The sequence below is a fragment of the Mesoplodon bidens genome, assembly GCF_964165515.1.
Source record: "Mesoplodon bidens genome assembly, chromosome: 3".
NCBI lineage: Eukaryota > Metazoa > Chordata > Mammalia > Artiodactyla > Ziphiidae > Mesoplodon > Mesoplodon bidens.
In genome coordinates, this window is record NC_138178.1 from 113,896,066 (window position 1) to 113,919,402 (window position 23,337).

The window sequence follows — 23,337 nt, forward strand, 5'->3', positions numbered from 1 at the left end:
GCAATTATACTCCAATAAAAATTTTAAAAAATCATCTTTTTACCTTTTTTTAGGTCTCCCTACATCCCAGCTTAACCTTCCCAGTACTCCATTCCTCTTCATTTTTAAAGGAAGGTGAAGGACTCACCCAGGCCAGGTTGGACCTGCTGTGTTTTCATAGGCCTCCACGCCACTTTCCATAAATCATCACTGTGATAAACTTACTAGTAAAAATGACTGATAAGCATCTGTCTCCCATTCAAAGACAAAGAGAAGTAAATCCTTATTTTCAGAAGGAGGAAAACATTTTCAACAGTCTCCCACAGTAGAGAGACTTCCCCCTGAGTCTCGTTGTGCAGTGTTTCATCATATTCCAAACCTAAACCAACCCCCGGGAAGGGAGACAGAATTTCTGTGACCAGTTCAGACTCAGACAGGAGTTCAGGCCAGTGACAGAGTTTGCTCACTTTGCTATCCCCCAGTGCCTGGCACAGAGAGGCACATTCAAAAGAATTATTTATTGAATGAGTGGATAAATCCACCATTTCCCTGATTTCCTAGTCATAAATCTTTTTTTTTTTTTTTTGCGGTACGCGGGCCTCTCACTGCTGTGGCCTCTCCCGTTGCGGAGCACAGGCTCCGGACGCGCAGGCTCAGTGGCCATGGCTTACGGGCCCAGCCGCTCCGCGGCATGTGGGATCCTCCCGGACCGGGGCACGAACCCATGTCCCCTGCATCGGGAGGCGGACTCTCAACCACTGTGCCACCACGGAAGCCCATCCGAGTCATAAATCTTAATTCCAAGCACAAGAGTTCACTGTGTCCCTTTATATAACAAACCCCCAACAAAAAAGAAGGTTTGGAGGCTAAAAAATACTCTGTTCTTAACTATTTCAGGTCAAGAAGGTCAGGAATAAACAGTACTGAAACTCCCTGACAGGACTGAAAACAGCTTAAAAAAAAACCTGAGATCTCGGATGTCACTCGTGCCAACAATTACTTGGACTCTTCCGGTCCTAGAACATGATCCCCTCAATGTTCAAAAGCCTTGGTCTCCAACTCAGCACGTTATCATCAAGAAAAGGGGAATTTATTTTTTAAACTTAACAAATTGATATGTTCTCAATCAATGAAAAGTTTTCTACAGGATTCAGTATTAACAGTTAATAAAAATCTGTCAGTCGGCGGCGGTGATATAGGAAAAAACCTATTCTGAGGTTATAAATCACACAGATAGCAATTCAAGCAGGGCCTGTCATTAGGATATTAGGGGGAAAATCCATAGATGATGCATAGTCATTCACAGACCATCCACGGGTCTTCTGTCCTTAAGCTCGTAACTCACATTAAGTATCAAATATCATTCAATTTGACCAAATACTGCTCAGCACGTAAATTTACAAAAAAACTAAAAACCAATTTGTGGATGCCTGCTATTTAAGACATCTAGCTCACTAATTGCAAAATCTATAGGAAAGTCTGCACGGCATCAAAGCCTTGCTTGATCCTATGAGCACTTCTAAATGAAAAACTGTCTCTATTGTAAGTAAATAAAGCGCTAAATGCACAGTTCCTGGCTCTAATGCTGTCTCTCTTGTGGGTTTTGAAAATGACCTCTGTAGGCATCAAGGACTATAACTTTTTAGATAAAGAAAACTGTTCTTGTTTTAAGTCTATGTCAGGTTCATTCCCTATAGCCCCCAGTTTTCAAAAGCAGAAGAAAAAGTAATCCAGAATTTAAAAAAGAAAAAAAAAAAAAGTCCTGTTTCCAGAATGAAGTTCCCTGTCAGCCTGCCTTGGGCCTTAGGTGGAGAAGCAGAGATTAAAGAGTCAGTATTCTTTTTCATGTTTCATCTGCCAGTTTTGTGAATGTAGAAAGAAAAACCGGTAGCTACAGCTAAGCACCCAACTGTGGTATTAAGTAGAAAGTGTGATTCTAGCACACACCCCCTAACTTACACGCTCTCCACATTAGCGAATTCAAAATTAATTTTTGAGTATCTAGCAGAAAACCCCCCACTCCCCATTCTCTGCAGCCATTGATGAAGGTAGCTCAAGGGGGGGGTGAGCCGAGCAGCAGATGCACCCTCATATTGCCATGACGATAATGAAGCTCTTTGTTCAGCTGTGTGAATGTCAAGCGTGAAAATCTCCGATGATCTCACCATTTCCTATTTATTCTATACTTACCTGAATACACCAAGTATTACAGCTTTTTAATGCATATGCAAACCTCTAAAATGTCCTTTTGTGAGACACTTTGCTAAAAGACCGCTTTTGAGATGTCTTCTTCATCTCCTCTCCAAACTGAATTAGACTGCTTCCTTCTTTTGAAGACACAAGTAACTCACTATTTAGAATCTTTGGCTTTGATTTTGTGGAACAGCCCAACAGGAAGAGACCATGTTCTCTTTTTTCCTCCATATTTCTGAAGGCAAACTTGGACTGATTTGTTTTGAGTTACTAACAGAGTTATGTTCCTGCCACAGACACAGGCTTCCTTTATGTCCTTTCAATCATCAGTCTATCTCTGTGGACAAAGTTTTCCTAAAGAACACTGAAATCCCTCTGTTGGTCACTGCGTGCGGGGCCATAGATGTGCACTCCAGCAAGAGCTCATCAGATTGGCCGGGGGGTGGGGGGGGGGGGGTTGGTGGGCGTAGTTTTTCTCCACAAGGAGTACATTTCTTGTATGCCTGCCACTAAGCTCAAACCAAGAGGCCAGGTGACTTTTTAAAAAGACAGTCAATCAATCTGAGCATCCAGTTTTTGTGGGGCAAAGTGTGTATGTGATGTAAAAGGTCACGTGTTCTAACACATAAGCATTTTTCTTTGGATTGAACTGTATTTGCCACTCCCTTCACAATTAGGGGTGGGTGGTATTTTGACACTTAGAGACAAAAATGGTCAAAGGAGCAGGGCTAGAATGGTTCCCCCAGCAAGATGTAAGTCTCTCCTTGTCTCTAGTAGTTTCTTCTCCCAAATGCAGGGTCATTTCTGTCCTCTGAAGAGCACAGTCTGTAACTCAAAGGCACCTGTAGCCTGGAAGCTGGAGCAGTACTGATACAACTTCTTGATTTTCCTCAAAGCTGAGCAATAGCAGCCAAAAGCAATTGGCTACACCCTAGACTTCAGGGCTCAAAGGAGCAAGCTGTCGTGCAGTAGCAGAGGCATCCACGGTTATACCTGGGACCATCCAATACTGAAAGGGCATCTGGGAGAAACACAGTCAGCCTCCCTGTGTCTTCATGTTTACCCTCTAAAACCTAAGAAAAGGCCATTTCAGTGTTTTGAGATCCTCAAATAAAAACAAATTCCTATTGCACAGTTTTAAAGACATCTTTCCAGAAATGTTATGCTGTGATCATTGAATTCAGTGGGCACACATAGGCTGCTCTACCAAGAGGTTTGGACAGCCAAAAGTAAACTTTGGGATAAACCAAAGAGAAGATGCCAGGTTATGTGTCAGAAGCACTCAGACCATATCACAGTGTGTGACTAAAAATAAGATCCTCACAGATATTTCCTCCCTCTCTCTCTCTCTCTCTCTCTCTCTCTCTCGGTTTCCTCTCTTTATAGTTTGAGCACACTGTTATGAATGTCCTCCTGGGCTCATTGGTTTGATGAGGATCTATCTCTTTTCAAGGGACAATTAACTGGTTTTTAAGGACTTCCATACCAAGTAACTTACATCATGCTTATTTGTGTTTTTCTCCACAAAAGGGATTTTGTGAAATAGGTGAACACAGACATTCTCTCATTTCTCTCCATTATTTAAAGCTCAAAACCCCCAAATAAAAACAGCAGCCCTGGATTAGAGGGTATCAAAAACGTTTTTGTGTTTTTCGAGTTGTCTAATTTATTACAAACTAAAACTCTCTTTCAAACTGGCACCAAAGTGGCTTTTCTTCCTGAGCTGATTAGGACCCACATGAGCTCAGGAAAAGCTCTCAGATCCTGCCTCTGGCGCAGCTGCAATGATCCAACGGAGTTGCCAGTATGACTTCTTCTTTTTGAAAGCAGGAAGCTTCATCCGCAAATCATAAATTTATATTCTAGAGCCCCAAGCAAAGATTATTCCGTGTTCATTTTAAAAGAAGCAAAATTCCACTGTGACCGCTTTTATTGGTCCTCCTGAAAAACAGCCGCAACTGGGGTGATCTGTTGGTCAACATTTCATGCTACAGTAGGAGCTAACTCAGCGCCTTATCTTGAGTTATCTAGATTCCCACGGACACATGGGGGTGTCATTCAGAAAACACTGATCCTCAGGAAACAGTCATGATCCAAGACCATGCTGGAATGTCTACCTTTTCAGAATTCTGTTTGTCAGGCTGGCCCAGGGCAAATTAATGGATTAGGTTAAACTTGTCTTCTTGAGCTGACGGTGATAGGCCCCTGGATCTGCTCTGTGGTGTGGACCGCGGTAAGTGAAGGCACTCAAGTAGCTCCTGACTCCCCAGGGAACCCCTCAGGGGTCCTTTTCTCCGCAGCTCTTTCACCACCACTTCATCACGTAAACTTGCCTGGCCTGCGTCTCTCTCACTGAGGTCTCCTCTCTTTGCTAGATGGCCCTTGGCCTGGGTGATAAATAATATTCGTGGAATCATGGGTCCTAATAACTTTGTATTTATCTTCTCAGGAAACACAGATGCACCTAATCAGACCCAGAGTCATGCTGCCTTAACCCCAGAAGGTGACACACGTCAATCTTTTAGCAGATGAGCCATTCTGCCCCTTCACAGCACGTCTATGGGGCCCACCCCAAGGCTGATGTTTTACTGGTCATGCATTTCAGAAAGGAGATTTTGTTTGTTTCTCTGTTTCTTTGTTTGTAAGTAGGAGAAAGTATTATTAGGAAGGAGAGGGCGTGGTGATCTTTATGCTGATTCTGCAAACTCTAATTTGACTTTATAATTTCTGCCTCACTTTGCCCCTTGCTACGCACTGTATTGTGGGGTCTTTTTTTTTTTTTTTTTTTAATTTTGCCTTCTTTGGGTCAAATTCCAGTCCAAAATCCCCAGCCAGGCTGGGCTGGTCTAGCCTACCATCTCAGTGTTTTCTTCATGTGACTCTATAAAAGGGGCTTCCTTAGTCTCTTTGCCTTTATTAAAAATACTAGAGCCATTTGAAATTATCCCTTATTCCAGATACACAGCAGGTAGAATTATACACCAACCACTGATTGGGATGCTGCAAGTATTTCCGTGAAAATAGTGGGCAGAATTTCATAACCCATCGTTCCTCTATTAATAGTTAACCAGGTTGAGAGGATTTGAATAAAAGCACATCTTGTTGCATGCAACAATGGTTTGACAGAAGTGCTGTATGGCAGAGTCAGTATTTTACTGCTTTCAGCTTCACTACACAGTTTTGGAGCCGGGGAAGCCATGCATGCCGAATGGCAGAACTTACAATCGCCTACAAAAGCAGAGTACAGTCCTACCTGTGGAGCCTCGCCACTAAGAGAAGGTGACAGTTCCGGGTTTTAAAAATACCCTAAACTGTAGAATAGTTTCCGAATAGAACTCGCCGCTCTTTGAAGCACTCATCAAAGCAAGGCTTTTTCAAGCCACTGTTAAGACATAAGTATTACATTTACAACCATCCATTTCGTGTACTGTGAGACAAAAAAAGAGGGAATGGGAGAAAAGCGTTGAAGTTTATATGTTTATGGATGAAATATATGGAGGTTTGATTTTTGACCACTTTCAGAGCTAGGAAGAATGGCTCAGACATGATGATGGGAAGAGCTTCTACAGCCTTAAACACAGCTCTTTTCCAAAGTGACTTCCCTTTACCCATCCAACCCCCCCCAAAAAAATCAAAATGTACTTCATGAAACTATTGTATATGAAGCACTTATTAGCCATAATTAAATGGACAATATGAATTTACTACGTCTTTAGGACTCTGGCTTGTTCTGGTTTAGAGCAAGATGATTAATGCAAATACATATTACTTGAGATAACCATTTAGCAGCTAATTTAGCCAAATTTATTACAGCAGTTAGAGGTTTTTCATTTTAGCAGACGGAGACAAGGACGTGCCAAAAGTGGGCAGCGTGGACGAGTGCACACTGCCCTCTAGTGGCCGACCAGCTGGCGCGCTGCTGGGGGGTGTGGAGTCTCTGCAATTCGTATCCAAGCGATAACAACGGGTTGTGCACGTTTCCGGAATCCTTTTAAACCCTTCCCATCCGTAGCACTTTATTTCAGGGGCTGATTTACTGCACTCTTCCCCCTTTTACTAGCTCAAGCGTACCCAGATACAAATCAAATCCATTTCAACTTGGCAAGATTTTGGTTAAAGTATCATTTTTAACATCTGCATTTTAAAGCTCTCTTTCCGTGGATGTTTAATGGCACCGTTTCACATTACTGATTGTTTTTACTTGTTCCTTCATTTGGGGCTATATTTCAGAGTCTGTGTGGAGCTGTCACTCTGTTTGGCTCTAGCTAAGTCAAACCTGTGCTTCCCTTAGGCCAGTGTTTCTCTCTGACTTGGTGAGGGAATGTATTTTGTTCCAACGTTCAGCAAATTTCTCACCAGAATCTCCCCTGACTGACCCATGTAGATTTGGTTCATACTATAAATTCTGTTCGACAAGATCAAAAGAAACCGGTACATAAGGACACGGGTTGATACTGCTCGCGCTGAGGTGAAATGATCAAAGACAGAGGCGGAAAGCATCTTTGGAACCATTCAGATATCCAGAATCGCAAAGAGGGCTACCTTGAAGCTATGAATAAATCACATCCAAATTTGCCTTTGTTCCCATCTGACGTCAAACCCATTGACAATATCCACACCGCATTAGCTGTTCTGTGAGCCAAAAAGATTTGTAGTCCTGTTATCCTTCCTTTCACACCATGACTGTCCAAAATGGAATAAAGTCTTGCTACAAACGCTAGTAACCCTAGCTCCGGAGCTACTGCTCAACTGAATTGGTGATTTGTCCTACTAATGGCATTCTACATTAAGCATACAGAGAAGCAGGCACCCCTGGGGCACCCCTGGCTTGGTGCGGGACCTCCCCTTTCTTCTTTTTTTTAAAAATTAATTTATTTATTTTTGGCTGCGTTGGGTCTTCGTTGTTGCCCGCAGGCTTTCGCTCGTTGCCGCGAGCAGGGGCTACTCTTCGTTACGGCGCGTGGGCTTCTCACTGCGGTGGCTTCTTGTTGTGGAGCACGCGGGCTTCGGTAGTTGTGGCTCGCAGGTTCTAGAGCGCAGGCTTAGTAGTTGTGGTGCACAGGCTTAGTTGCTCCGCGGCATGTGGGAACTTCCCGGATCAGGGCTCGAACCCGTGTCCCCTGCATTGGCAGGCGGATTCTTAACCACTGCGCCACCAGGGAAGTCCGGGACCTCCCCTTTCTAAGCTTCAGATTTTGCAGAGATGATAACCATTTCGTCCCGGTCCTAATATGCAATGCCTTCTATTCTGTTTTGTTTTCTTCACCAGTGCTGAATAAGGGCCAATGTGTGACAAAGTACTATCGTTGGATGCAGAAGAATGGAGGATATATTTGGATACAGTCCAGTGCCACAATAGCTATTAACGCCAAGAACGCAAATGAGAAGAACATCATCTGGGTGAATTATCTTCTGAGGTATATTTTGGAATTCTTTTTCATTTCCATCTCAGTTATAAAACATGCAGCCCAATGGTAAATAGCTGACATGTTGTATTATCTTTTGACAGTATCTGGTGTGGAATTATATGGAAATTCTCCTTTTCTTTCCCCAAGATTCAAAGAAATGGGAAAAGTTCAAAGCCATGTCGGTAGGGACTTCGAGGGCAGATTTGCAAAATGTTCAATAGTTCTTGGTCTGCCAACCTTGGGGCAGTTCTGCAGAGGTTGCTTTGGTTTCCCCACAAATGTTCGGGCCAGAAAAAGAACACAGATGTTTGCCTCCAGAGGAAGTATTCAAAAAGCATCTCCTTCTCCCCCACACGTTCTCATACTCATGCGCTCCAACCCTCGTGAAAATTATGAAAAGGGGATGCAGAAGAAGTGGCAGAGTTCATATTCCTCCTGTATCCCATCTCTTTGAAGTCCTCAGCATATCACGTAGGGTTGGATTCCCCAGACTTTCAAGTTTTGGTAAGCAAAGGGAGTCGCCTTGCCAGAGTTGAGACAATTTCAGTGTAAAAATGAAGGCAGTCTTCTTTTGCCTGCTCTGTGATCAGGCAAGGGTGACTGCTGTTTTAATGCATCCTCAAATTTATATCCATTAATGCAGCCAAGCTCAACAGCCTCCTGAATTCCAGTGTGCAACACCACTCGTCTCTCCGTCGTCATCTGCTTACTGCCTGTGGATTCAGGCTAGCACCAAAGTAACCAAGACGCATAGCCTGGGTGGTCTGCGTCTGGGGACAAGCTTTCTGAGAGGTTCCCCACCAATCCTGCCATGAAGCTACCCAAATGCTCAGCCTGGCTCCCTCCCACCATTGTCATTCTAGTCTTTGGCCTAAAGCCACCAAGCAGGGCCCACATGTGGTCTGAGGAGGAAAACTTCCAGTAGGTCTTATGAATGGAAGTTGTTGCCCTTTGACTGATAATCTAGACAGGGAGTACCGAATCCCATTTTTCTTTGAGACAGAGATGCAGACAGTGGTGGCTCATCAGCACGCTGACCCTTCAGAGTGTGTTTGTGTCCGCTGGTGACGACTTGAAGGCATGAATGTGCTTGCTCCCAATAGCATATTAATCAGACACTAATGATTATTGCTCTAGAGAGGGCTTCAATGTGCACCACTTAGAAGTCTTCATTCATCTACTTTCTCTTCCCTTTTTTGACCTCTTCTACTCTACATTAATGCTCTCTAAAGGTAAAAGTATGGGTATCTAATGGGGCTTTCTCCAAAGCCTGCCTTTCATGCAAACTATCCCCTGTGTTTGTGATATGCTCAAGATGGGTTCTGCTATCAGGGAATTCTTTTACTTAGGGGTTTATGGAACAGTGGCTGTATGCAATGCAGAAGGTTATAAAAACTCACATGCCAAAGAGAAGACAGAATAAGGTATTGTGGCACTGACATTCACTGTGCCAAGGAGACCCATTATTATTAAAAGTTAGACATTAGTAACAGGGACACCATCAACTGTAGGATGGCCGTCCCCCAGGCTGCTGGAGCCCAGGGCACTAAAGTAATCCCTGTGGTTGTTCATCTCATTCAGGGAGACTTCTTCCCATCTGGATCTTTCTTACTGCCTCATCAGCCTCATGACCTCCTACTCTGCCCCCAAACACAGGGAGTGAGGAGGGGTAAGGAGAGGTCAGCTGGTGCTACTTTGGAGCAACACTCTTGGTCTAGCCTAGGATCACATGGTACAAGCTCATGAGCATTTGGTTCTCCTGGTCCACCTAATTCCATATGGAGAGGAAGGAAGCAGCTTGGGTACCAAAGACCAGCCTTCAGGCTCAAAGAGCCTCAATCTCAGGCATGCCAGATGTGTTTCAGCTGACCTGAAGACTCACCCTGGGCTCAATAATAGAAGACTGGGGGGCTTCCCTGGTGGCGCAGTGGTTGAGAGTCCGCCTGCCGATGCAGGGGACACGGGTTCGTGCCCCGGTCCGGGAGGATCCCACATGCCGTGGAGCGGCTGGGCCCGTGAGCCATGGCCGCTGAGCCTGCGCGTCCGGAGCCTGTGCTCCGCAACGGGAGAGGCCACAACAGTGAGAGGCCCGCATACTGCAAAAATAATAATAATTAATAATAATAATAAAAGACTAGGAGTTGGCCGACAAGGGACTTGTGAAGCCACATGGCCTCTGGACCAAAGGAGACTGACATACATGAGCTTTAGCAGAGGAAGCTCCCCAGGTCTGTCACTCATCAGGATCACTTCTCCAGGCTGGAGGTCTAGGAAGAAGGGCCTTGGCCTGATTGCAACTATTGAAGTTGGTTTTTCTGTCCCACATTCCTGTCCTCTGTTCTTCCCCAAGCAGTATTTTCATGCTCCCTCTTCCTGGCCAGAATCCCTCACTTCTGGGCTCCGTCCAGGCTTGCACTTCCCTGTTCTAAAATGACTGCTCGTCCAGTCTTCTTCCTGTACCCTCACAACACCTGGCAGAATTACAGAAACTGCAAGGGCTAAGGCTACCTTCCCAGCATCTGGCTCATCTGATCATCTAGAGAAAGCTCTGCTGCTGATGCTAATTCACACTAAGGGGTAAAGCCCTGATAAGTTATCTTAGTGAATTAACCCCCCTGGGATATTTGCAGTTTTAGTGTAGTTACTGAAACAGTGACTCTTTGATACAGGAATTTCACTAGAAATTAGCTAGTGAGTCATAGAGACCTATGGAAGGTCTCTGGCTGACTGGCCATGATAGAAGAACAGAAGAGGCATTTTCCACTTGGAGGCATGAGACTTTCCTAATGCCTTCAGATTATGCAGCTGGTACTGCTCATACACTGGCCTGGCCTCGGAGTGGCATTTCTAGAAGATCGCTGACTGACCGAACACACTCCCTTTTCCAGAGGAGGCTTGTTTCTGAATTAAAAATAGAAAATTAAGCACTTTTGTGCAAATGGGGTTAGCTTCATTCTTTCACACTGGGACTCTCCCCACTGCAATCAGATTTCCAGCTAACAAGCCACAGGTGTATGCCACACGAGCAGATGAAAATGTGATTGTAATGGGTGTGTTGACAGTTCAGTAGCCATAATCCACGCAGCCCAAGGTGCACCTGTGCATCTGTTGGATCATTAGGTGCTGAGGGCTCTGCCCTCCAACTCCCCGCCCCCAATAGCCTTAGAGCCATCTGAACAGCTGAGGACTCCATCAAGGAACCAAGACAAGGGTACTGAAGCAATGGACTCAGTAGGAGCCCAGGTGAAGGCAGGGCACCCCCGGAGGCAGGGGAATGAATTGTTGAGGGTGCTTCACTCATCCTCCCTTCCCCCAGGTGTGGTACTGGGAGGAATGTCAAGCAGCCCAGTTCCCTGGCCCCCAGTGGTACCTGATTATTTGAAAGCTTTTTGGTGGCTTCCATGTAACATTTGGGTATTCAGTCATTGTGGCAAGGTGCACCTGTTCCCCAGCACATGCAATCCAAGCTTCTGTAAAAGTCCCATGATGAGCTGAGAAATGATTGCATGCTTAGTCTTTCAAACCCTCTAAACTCCAAAAGTTCAGGGCAAGGAAGTGGGAAGAAGATGGTCAAAAGCAACCTATCCAGAATGGGTGTCTGCACTCTTGATGAACACCTCCCTCCTCCACAGCAACCCCGAGTACAAGGACACGCCAATGGACATCGCACAGCTTCCCCACCTGCCGGAGAAAACTTCGGAATCCTCAGAGACCTCCGACTCTGAGTCAGACTCTAAAGACACCTCAGGTATTACAGGTATTACGACTTCTCCGTGTTCTGCAGTTATGGCTTGCCTTTCCAAACTTGAGGGGTGGGCAACGGCCAAAGGAGTGTCATCTGAACGAAGCAACTGGCCGAAGTTTATATAGGGATATATGTCACATCAGGTTATTACTGAATCTTTCTCAACACATATATGTATATATACTTATATACCACTACATACAGATGTACACACTACATAAGTGTGTGCACATATATACAATACATACTTTTATGTATGTGGTGTTATGTAAATATATACATGCATCTAAATATGTATAAATATATACATGTATGCATGTTGTGGTATGTATTCATACACATAGGTATATTATGGTATATAAATATATATACACAAATATACAGAGAGATTGATTGATGGAGCCATCACTTAATGTCAGCCCTCCATACAGAAGAAGCCCGGCCCTAACCCCATAGCTAGCTCCAACCTCTTTACCAGAAGCAGACAGCAGGGCTATCTCTGTTGCTCCAAGACAGACCATGACTTTGAGCCCCAAATATTCACATCCTCACCAAGCTGGGATTGAACCTCTAAAGTCGGATCCTTAATGGCATCGGTAACTGACTCTTTCTGGGTGCCGTCTGTTACTCATTTTCTGAATCTATGCTGAACAAATCCATGCTTTCGCATTCCTAGTTATTTTGGGAAGCAAACTTTGAGTAGTTCTTTGGAGCACAGGAAAGCTAATATAAACATTTACTTTTCCTCCATTTCCCAGTCCCCTTCCACAGACACACATAGACGCAAGGGGCACATAACTCATAGAATTTACGGCTGCAAAAACTCCTAAGCCTCTCCTAACCCAACCTTTTCCACTAAATAAATGAAGGCCAGAGTAGTTACATGATTTGTCCAAGGTGCTAGTCCAGGCTGCCATCCGAAAGCAGAGCCATAAAATCAGCATCATCCTTAAAGGTTCTGAGGTTCTATTACTGAGAAAATCTATCCTCCCTAAAATGTGCCAGATGACTAGGGCACACCGGCCACAAACCCCATCCTTAGGGAACATGCTCTTGTACCGTATTCCCTCTACTCCACATACAGCTTCAGGGAGGCGCAAGCAGGTGGGGAGGATCTTGACTGATTTCTTGTAAATTACATTCATTCGAGAAAGTTCTTTACTAGGGCGGAGTTCTAGAACAGACCATCTCTGCTCCTTATTTATATAGTATATAGCAGTGAACAAAAAAGACAAAAATTCCCTGCCCTGTGGAGCTTATATTCCAGCTGGGGGAAGAGACAGAAGTAAATAAAAATAACACATACAACGAATCAGATGGCGCTCAGTGCTCTAGAGAAAACTAACTTTAGGAATAGAGAGTATGGTTTTCAGTAATGAGCAGATATTTACCAGGGGAAGGTGCAGACCTCTTTGGAGAGTCACTTTGCAAATCATCATTTTTCTGTGTCACTACCACCTTATTCCCGGTTATTTACTCTCTCGAGTCCGTGAGCATTTTCGCAGAACATCTCGAATGTTAACGTGCCTAAGAATCACCTGGGGATCCTGTTCAAATGAAGAATCTGATCCAGTAGGTCTGGGTGAAAGCCTGGGATTCTGCATTTGTAGCAAGCCTCAAGGTGATGCCAATGCTGCGGGTGGGTCCGGGGACCGCACTTCTCAGTCAGGGCCCCGCTAATCTAGGTCCTCAAGAGAGGGAAAGCCCAGGCTTTAAGTAACCGAGGCAGTGGAGCTGCTCAGGATAAGGCGACGCCCCCTCCACCTCTGCCCTCCCCTCCCCCACCCCCGCAGGTGAGAGGTGGGTCTTGCCCTGCTAACCCGTTGTCTCCTGTGTCTCCTCTCCCCGCCCCCTACCCCCCGCGGCCGCCGGCCCCACGCAGAGGACAACGAGAACTCCAAGTCCGACGAGAAGGGGAACCAGTCCGAGAACAGCGAAGACCCGGAGCCCGACCGCAAGAAGTCGGGCAACACGTGCGACAACGACATGAACTGCAACGACGACGGCCACAGCTCCAGCAACCCGGACAGCCGCGACAGCGACGACAGCTTCGAGCACTCGGACTTTGAGAACCCCAAGGCGGCCGAGGACGGCGGCGGCGGCTTCGGCGCGCTGGGCCCCATGCAGATCAAGGTCGAGCGCTACGTGGAGAGCGAGTCGGACCTGCGGCTGCAGAACTGCGAGTCGCTGTCGTCGGACAGCGCCAAGGACTCGGACAGCGCGGGCGAGGCGGGCGCGCAGGCCTCCAGCAAGCACCAGAAGCGCAAGAAGAGGCGGAAACGGCAGAAGGGCGGCAGCGCCAGCCGCCGGCGCCTGTCCAGCGCGTCGAGCCCCGGCGGCCTGGACGCGGGCCTGGTGGAGCCCCCGCGGCTGCTGTCCTCCCCCAACAGTGCCTCGGTGCTCAAGATCAAGACGGAGATCTCGGAACCCATCAACTTCGACAACGACAGCAGCATCTGGAACTACCCGCCCAACCGGGAGATCTCCCGGAACGAGTCGCCCTACAGCATGACCAAGCCCCCCAGCTCCGAGCACTTCCCGTCCCCGCCGGGCGGCGCCGGCGGCGGGGGGCTGCACGTGGCCATCCCCGACTCGGTCCTCACTCCGCCCGGTGCCGACGGCACGGCCGCCGCCGCCGCCCGCAAGACTCAGTTCGGCACCTCGGCCCCCGCGGCCTTGGCCCCCGTCGCCTCCGACCCGCTGTCGCCCCCGCTCTCGGCGTCCCCGCGGGACAAGCACCCCGGGGGCGGAAGCAGCGGCAGCGGGAGCGGCCCCGGAGCGTCCAACTCCTTGCTGTACACTGGGGACCTGGAGGCGCTGCAGAGGTTGCAGGCGGGCAACGTCGTGCTGCCGCTGGTGCACAGGGTGACCGGGACGCTGGCGGCCACCAGCACGGCCGCGCAGAGGGTCTACACCACGGGCACCATCCGCTACGCGCCAGCCGAGGTGACCCTGGCCATGCAGGGCAACCTGCTGCCCAACGCGCACGCTGTTAACTTCGTGGACGTTAACAGCCCGGGCTTCGGCCTTGACCCCAAGACGCCCATGGAGATGCTCTACCACCACGTGCACCGGCTCAACATGTCGGGACCGTTTGGCGGCGCCGTGAGCGCGGCCAGCCTGACGCAGATGCCCGCCGGCAACGTGTTCACCACGGCCGAGGGACTCTTCTCCACGCTGCCCTTCCCCGTCTACAGCAACGGCATCCATGCGGCACAGACTCTGGAGCGCAAGGAGGACTGAGCCCCGCCCCCCGCGGCCCGGGGCTCTGCCCGGAGGCATCGTCGGAGTTTTCGTTTAGACCTTTGATTCTAGCACTTTGAATTCGAGCAGGTCAGCATCTTCTCTCGCCACGACGGTCCCCGCTCCATCCCCTCTTTCTTTCACTGGACTCATTCTTTCCTGTAAAGATATGTTTATTTTTGGCCTTCAGAGGGTCAGACGACCAGTTGCCTGCCATTTTGTCTTCTTCCGAGATGTGTGTTGGGTTGTTTTGCTTTCCTTTGCATCTTTATTAAGATGTCTTTAATGTGTATATGCCTCTGCCATAGAATACTCAGTCTTGTGGTCAAGAGATTTCTCAAATGACAACCATTGAGGTTTCTTCGTAAAGATCTTGATGTGATCAAGATTGAAAGAGACAAGCATAAACAATGTGCCCTGTTTGACTAAGTCAAATGAAATGGGGTGGTGTTTTTGTTTTTGTTCCTAATTCCTTTGAAAATAGGGGGATAGTATTTTAGAATTTTATGCAGAATTTAATTCTCTTTTTATGGTTAAGATTTTAAGATTTTCTTACTTGCACATAAAAATAATTTGGGTTCTTAAACTTAATTTCTGGCCTGTGACTAGAATGTTTAAAAAAAAAGTTGGACTAAATGTTAATTACTGAAACATTAACTTAATTTCTAAAACCATGGTGCTATCATTTATTAATCTGTAATGTCTTCATACAAAATGCAGCTCCTGGGCTGGGTTTTGAAAAAAATGTGTTCTGTCCTGGTCTGGAGTCCATTGCTGCAGTCTCCTTGGTTAGTTAAGACAAAGCCCTCATTAATGTTTGCTGCAGGACTTAAAATTTTTTACCTCCCAACTAACATAGCCTCACATTAAATTTAATGGGTCAGGAAAGCCCTTTTTAAAAGGGCTTTTGGAAAACTCAATCAAACTGATTTGAGGAGCAGTTTAGGTACATACTGCCTTTTGTTGAGCTTTCTTTCTTTCCTTTTCTCAGTCTAACTGAGGCTAATTTTTGCAACTTCAATAACACTTTGGAGTAAAAGAAGGAAAATATTTAACGTTTTTGATTTTTTCATTTCTTGCTAAAAAAAAAAGGAAGGTTGTATTTTGGGGGACTGATTTGGTGGATTTTTTTTCCCCTTTGGTTCTTTTATTTCTAGGTTGGAACCAGTAAGGTTTAAAACTAAAGAATGGGTTAAAATAAGCTTCAAACAGATAACTGCAACTGAAAACTGCACATTAAGTTTAAAAAAAAAAAAGAAAAAAAAAGAAAAAGAAAAAAATATCCTATTTTGTCTTTGTTGCCAGAAATCAGTGTAGTGTCAAACACTCCAAATGACTGTCAAATATAAATTCTTCTTCCACTCCATTTTTGGCAGCTGTTTGTTAAGGCATCTAATAACAGATGTGAGAACTGTAATGTGTGCACTGTGTATGTGTCCTTGGCTGTCAGTCCATTGCAGTTTCAATGTGTGTTTCTATATGCAGTATATACTAAGCTAATGTAGTTGTTTTGTCCTTTGTCTTCTCTGTGCTCTATCTCTAGTACAGTCCCATTCCTGCAGTCCTAGTGAATCAGTGATTCTTGGGGGTTAGTGATTTTTGTGTGGTGGCCTTCCTCTGTAACGTCACCCTATGCTGCTTCTACTGTCTGTGAATCTTCCATTTCACTTTTCAAGATTTCTGCTGTTGCTTTGCTGGTGTATATTCTCCCAACCTCTCCCTTTTCTCTCTCTCCCTCCCTCCCTCTCTCTCTCTCTCTCTGTCTCCCCTTTTCCTGCCTCATCTCCCCCCCCCAACCCCAACTTCTCCAAAATCTTTTTCATTCTCAGAGATAAAAAGACTCTTAACTAGCTCAAGGTTAATGGAGCCATTTTTCCCATAATGGAATTCTGGGTATGACTCTTCTGGAGTGCCACACAAAGCACTGAAGAATAATGCTCAGATATATGAAATAAATTGATGCCATATAGCCTCAGTTGTTAACATTCCCAGAGTCCCTTGTGTTCTACCTATAAGCAGTGGGTGCTTTGCTTTGGTTTCCTTCCAGGTTGGCTGATGGAGCAATATATAAAGCAATTTACCAGTGAGACAGAAAATTATTTCAAAGGTCAACCAACATTTTTTAAAAACAAAAGGGGAACGGTGGGGGGGGGGATGGACTATAGAATTGTCGTATATATTTGTTTATGTGTGCAATGCTAATATAGTAACTTGGCTGTCCTTTGAATATCACTGTGTTGAATGGATTCCTCCAGGCCCTTTGATTCCATGAGTTGGGCCCAAACCACTGTGGAATAGTGAAAAGAAGTTTAATGCCACAAATTCTAATAGTGAGCACGTACTTGAAGGATTTGAGTAGGTTTAGGAAGTGAAGAAGGCCAATCACGAAATTTAAAGAGTAATTTTGGAAGCTCTACTCTAGCTATTGAACAATCAAAGGAACGCACCTATCAGCTACAAAGAACAGCTAGACAGCTGTTTTTTATTTTGTTTTATAAATGTTTCTGTGTTGTGTCAAAATGATTTCTGGTGATTTAAACTAACAGATAATCACAGCTGCTGTCTAAATCCATAGTGTTAAAATTACAAAGTGGAAAAAAAATACTTCATTACCTGTGAAGACTGTGTCTGTGTTTTTAACTATTTCTTGTACAAATATATGAAAACTTTTATGAGGAGACTGGTGCCAAGTAGCTGAATAATGGGGAAAGGGATATTCTGTTCGTAAAAATCTTAGCAGTGTTACCAACTCTACAATATATATATAAAAAAATTAAAACATTACAAAGCGACAGCTATGGTACATTTGTTTTGTGTGAAGCTAACGGGACCTAACTTCCTGAGTGCCTGGCTTATTTTGAAACATTTTTTTTCATTGACCATTTATAATGCTGCAAATCAGAAATGTACATACTTCATTTACAACAGGGTTCTTTTTATACTTTTGTAGATTCTCATACATGTCACATACATGGTTGTCTTTATGTAACTTAATTTTTCATCTGCAGGTGCCATTTTCATAATAAACTTCTCTTGGATTTGTTACTATCTGGCATCATTTCTTTTACATGTAACCATCCTAACTAATGAATGCTGGTAGTATTTGTTTAAGCAGGTACCTTGGTCATTATTCTTGATTTAAACAAAAAAGAAAAAAATTTTCAAAGCATCCATATTTTTGCTAGTTTTGGACAAAATGTGTAGCTTGTATACCGATGAGGCTGACTGACAAGGCACAGCTTAAGATGCTAATCCAAATACTACACCAAACGTGCAACCATCCTAGATCTCCAGCTACCCCAACTCATTGTCATATGAGCATTATTATGTACGTTATCAAAGCTGAACAACAGGCCTGCGACATTAACCACTATGGGAAGTGTGCATTTTTTCTTGATTAATACATAGTAAATGAGAGTTTTCATACATTAATCATTAAAATGCACTCGATATTTTCATTGATTATGAGCTCTAATGTATAACCAACTGTTCCATTGCTTATATCTTCTCTTTATACTAAATACGTATTTTCTTTCTCCAGATAAGCCAAGTAAGTCATGATTGTGCTGTGTTATTGGGTAGGTCAGCATCCAGCCTGTCCCTTTTTGAGGCAGGTCAGCTGGCCAACTCCAAAAAATAAAGAGGGAAAACTTCAGCCACTCTCTCAAAGTTAAGGATACAGGTGGGTCACCTGTTAAGTCTGTGCTCTCCAGAAAATGAAGACATATGGATGGGCTGAGTGGAAAGAAAAGGCAAACACTTTGTCCAAAAGCTCCCCAGTATAGTAAATATCATGTCCTACTTTAAGTCTTTGATGACATTTGCTCATTTGAGGGTACTTTTAGTTAATGGAGGATAGCTTCAGGCTGGTGGATGTGGAAAGGCAGTTATGGTCGTGGGGTCCTAGATCTCTCCACTAGACCCTTTACGGATCCCTGGAAATAAGTACTTAAAAATTAGAAATAGGAAGAGGGTGACTGAGAATACAGAACTGGATTCTCTCAACTGCTTTGCCAAAATCTATCTTTCCCTTTTGCTCTTGAGAGTCAGAAGAACAGATTAGAGCAATATTGAGAAGCAAACAAATTGATGAAGCTGGAAACGTGGTCCTGAACAGATGACAGTGAGTGTCGAAGCCAGCTTACCCAAGGCACTCTGTCTGAAGGTGTTGATGGACCCGGCTGTTAGCCACGGCTTCCAGAGCTTTGCATGGGGGAGGGTCTACCAAGGCTGAGGGCTGACCCTCTGTTAGCTCGATGACAATGTTGGTTGGCCATAACACTTTAATTCTGGACACGCCTTCACTCTGGGGGTAGTAGCAGTTGGGAGTGGAAAAAGGAAAGCCAGACATGGTGATGGGTGAATTGAAATCCTCATGATATTTGGAGCTTCTGCAATAGAGGTGATAGAAATCCTCGATGCTTACCCAGGCTCAAGCCTCCTTAGCATCAAGTTTCCTGTCCTTCATCTGTACCCATCAATGCTAAAATATGTCACTCATTAAATAAAGAACACCTCGTAGCCAAAAACAGAGGGCGTGAGCTCCGGGCACAGACCCACTGACAACTGGGCAGCCCTGCCACTTCCCCAGCCCTGGGGCTGCCAGCCAAACCAGAACCCTGAGCTCCTCAGAGGCACAGGACCTCTCCCTTGCCAGTCTGGCAGCAAGTCACTTTGTTAAGGCTTCAGTTTGCAGGTGATGGATAGAACAGGGATCTAAGGCCAGCCCTCTGCATCTCTTCTCCTTCCCAGCTGATTCTGACACTTATCCATTTGGCAATGAGGAACAACAATGGCGGCAAACCTTTAAATAAGGTAGCAGGCAGGACGAGAGGGAAGATATGCACTCAGTTGAGCATAAATACACTGGTCTTCATCCTTTTGGACTATAACTCTTACCCATCTTCACCTACCCCTAGACAAAGCATATTTATGTTGAACAACATGCTGAACAATTTGAAATCAACTTGGTCTATGCACTGCTTTGAAGGTAAGAGATAATGTATATTTTCAAGCCCAGAAGATAGTCGGTTCAAGCCAAGAAGATTGTTATCCAGGTTCAAAAATTAGAAAGAGTGAAGGACTTGGAAGAAAAGGAAGAATACCTTCACTAATCCTTCATATCATGTAGTGAAAAAGGCAAACCTTATTCATGAGCATGAGTCTCAAAGGGTGATGACAACTAGCAGGCTTAAGAAACAATTCTGAGATGCTAAGGTAAGCTGACACCCTTCGATGCTTCTGCTTTTCTGTATCTCCTAGAAAACCATTATAAGGGTGGGGGGAGGCGGGCTGACCTGGTAAACTCGCCACAGGTGTAAATCATGGCTTGTTCATCTTCATGTCCCCCCACAGTGCCTAGCTCAATGATTTATGAATAGTCTTGGCTCAGTGAAAATCTACTAAATACTGATGGATGAGGACACGTGGAAAAATGAAAATGAAACATGACTTGTCAAGAGTCAGTGATTCCACAAGAAATGACCATGTGGTTTGGCAGGATGGATTGAGTTTCCACCAAGAAAGGAATGGCAAAATAGATAAAGCAGCAAGTTTCATTCATTCCTGCCTTCGTGGGTGGTCCATATGGTTGGCACAGAGTTGGCCATCGAGAAATGTTGGTTGGAGGATGTGTGTGTGTCCACAATACTATTTATTCTATATTCAGCAATAAGTTAGGTACCACAAATAGAGAAAGGAGGAAGAGGAAACAGCCCAAGCAGTTAGTAACTGGCTTAGAAAAACTTTGACAATGTAGCCCATGGACAGCTAGTCAGATGGAGCTTAGATTCATAAGAAGGTACCATTTAACAGTGTACCCTCACAGATGAGCAGTGACCTACCTAAGCTCAGACATCACCCAGAGACTCTTAGCAACCGAGAGAGACTCTCTTGTATAGAAATCACATCTCCTTAATTCTAGTGGTGAGGGTCTTTCTAGCCCACAATTGAATTGTTAACATTTTTAGAAGGTGCTGAACTGAAATCTTCCCTCTGGAGTTAAATGGACTAGATCTCAACCCTCTGCCATCTGAGTGGCCTTCAAATATGTGAAGATGGATATCAGAGTATCAATAAGTCTCTAGGTTAACTGTCACCTGTTCTTTCCATTGTTCCTTCAATGGCATTGTGGCAGGTCCCTTCACCATCCTAGTCACCCTCATCTGGGTGCACCAGAATGTGTCAAGGCCCCCGAATTGGTTTCCTATGGCTGCCTTACTACCACAAACTGTGTGGCTTGAAACAGCAGAAATGTATTATCTCCCAATTCTGGAGACTTGAAGTCTGAATTCAAGGTGCCACAAAGGTGGATTCCCTCTGAAAGGCTCTGATGGAGAGTCTGCTCCTTGCTTCTCTCCTAGCTTCTGGTGGGGAGCAGCAATTCTGGGCATTTCTTTTTTTTTTTTTTTTTTTTTTGCGTTACGCGGGCCTCTCACTGTTGTGGCCTCTCCCATTGCGGAGCACAGGCTCAGGACGCGCAGGCTCAGCAGCCATGGCTCACAGGCCCAGCCGCTCCACGGCATGTGGGATCTTCCCGGACTGGGGCACGAACCCGTGTCCCCTGCATCGGCAGGTGGACTCTCAACCACTGCACCACCAGGGAAGCCCCCTGGGCATTTCTTGATGCATCATTCTGATCTGCGCCTCTACCATCACATGACCATCTTCTCCCTGTGTGTATCTGCATCTTCACACGGAGTTCTCTCCACTGTGTGTGTCTCTCCTCTTCCAATAAGGACACCAGTCATATTGGATTAAGGGCCCACCCTACTCCAGTATGACCTCATCTTAACTAATTACATCTGCAATGACCCTACCCTGAGAAGGAAATGGAACTAAGGTCACATGCTGAGGTATGGGGGGTTAGGACATCAACTCTTTGGAGGACACAACTCAACCCATAATGGCCCCTTTTAAAATGTGGCACCCCGGACCAATCACAGAGCTCCAGGTGTTATCTGGTGCCTGCCTGGGCTAAAAGTCCCATTACATCTTTTGCTCAGGACTCTGAGATTTTAATTAAAACAGTCTGAAACTGAAGTCACTTCTTAGCAGCCACACCAAATTGTGATTTCATCTTGAGCCTCTAGTAAACCAGAACACCTTGGTATTTTCACAAACTTTTGACAAGGTAGGTCTCCTACCCCCTATACATATATAGCCCTCATGTAATGCTGGCATGTGCTTAGGGGAAAAGCAATTTAAGGAAAGAAGTTCACTTGTTTCCTAGGCATGGAAGGTGAGCAAGGGCCTGTCCCTGTGAAAACATCACTCATTTTCATTGTACTCTATGTGCCCTCTGAGATGACTTTGCCCAGCCCTGCTGGAGAGGAGAGACCTGGCCCCAGCATTTATAGAACTCTGAACCCTAGGATAAAAGCACATAATGCATTCATGACAAATTCCCAGTGGGCTACTCTCTTGTAAATAAACTGAGGCAGGGAAAAAACGACCATGAGAAGGAAATTGAAAGAAATAGAGAAACTACAGTATCAGCCATATTACAGGAGCAGAAGTGGGGTGAGATGCCAAGACCCCTGATATGTACGTGTAAAATCATCCACTCAAACGTCAAATAAAAATCATGAGGCCAAACTCATCAACCTTCTGCAAATGAATAGACCTCTATTTGTCTCCTTTCACGGACCAAAATCGAAGCGATTAGTGTAAGATTGTCTTGTACTTTCCGGGGGACAAAGCACAGTTGTTTTTTGTTCTGTTATCTTTCTGCCGGCAGTCATGAGATACACCAACAGGAGTGACCCAGATAATGTTCCTCTGTTGAAATTTTTCTACAATAAAATTAATTTGTTTTTAAAATAATATATGCAAACTACTAAGACCACTTTAAGAAAAAAAAGAGGAGCGGAGGGTAAGGAGATGGCTCTTCCTTGTACTGAAGGAGTTCTCAGATTTATAGCGGAAGTGTCAGAAACAGGATGTAATATCCCTGTGACCCTCCTACCTCCCCCCAAACAAAACCATTACACCCTTGATGAATTATTGACTTTAGAGTTTTATCTGTGCCATGAATAATCACAAACTTGGGAGTCTCAGGGCACAGTTCATAAACAAATAATTATATCATAATGATAATTTTTCAGGAATTACAACATCAATCACGGCCATGTTATTATCAAGTACATTTTCTGGTCGCCTCTATTCATCAAACCCTCCTCCCTCTCCACCCTTCCGCACCACACAAGCAAAACTCATCACCAGATTGCCTCTTATTTACACATCACTCAAAGCAGGACAGAGCAGGCACACACAAAATGGGCCAACCCAGCATTTATGAGAGATGAGTTTTCATTAAGAAAGTTCAAATTAAATGCATTGAGAAAGATGCAGGGGAAAGAATTAATTATTCCAGACTCCCCCAAAGAAGCATCTTTGAAAAGATCTTATTTGGAAGATAAAAACAGACAGAAGGTTTATTCCATTTCAGGCAGTTCTAGTACAAAAAAAAAAAAAAAGAGTCTCTGAAAGCCAAGGAAATAACAACCATGCAATAACATGTGCCCTGTTTAAATAATGGTGATGCATGTGCATCAAGCTTGAGCCCTGTTCTCATAGCTCCCTCCTTCAGCTGGAAGAGGTGAGTGGAGGCAGGGATGGAACTCAGAACAGGTATAAATACCTTACCCAAGTCAATATACCAGTCAGGAATAGAGCTGCTCAGAATGTTCAGGTCTAAACCCCTTTACTGAAACTATTACAGAAGCTTAATAATTCCAAACACAGTAATGGTTTGTGCTTCTTGTGAAG

At 44.9% G+C, this 23,337-nt stretch overlaps 1 protein-coding gene across 12 annotated transcripts in view; it reads left to right on the top strand.

Moving 5' to 3' along the window:
- Window positions 1-15,242, top strand: part of NPAS3 (neuronal PAS domain protein 3) — a gene marked incomplete at its 5' end in the record, with an annotated part of 867,843 nt that extends 852,601 nt beyond the window's left edge. For 8 of the 12 annotated variants that reach the window (XM_081229934.1, XM_081229935.1, XM_081229937.1 and 5 more), the window contains 3 exons: window positions 7,442-7,589; window positions 11,213-11,337; window positions 13,208-15,242. In XM_081229934.1, the coding sequence (XP_081086060.1) occupies window positions 7,442-7,589; window positions 11,213-11,337; window positions 13,208-14,568 (1,634 nt within the window). In that variant the 3' untranslated portion in view covers window positions 14,569-15,242. The remainder of the gene's footprint in view (window positions 1-7,441; window positions 7,590-11,212; window positions 11,338-13,207) is intronic. The other 4 variants (XM_081229930.1, XM_081229936.1, XM_081229938.1 and 1 more) reach the window with 1 other exon arrangement.
- Window positions 15,243-23,337: the final 8,095 nt, after the last annotated feature.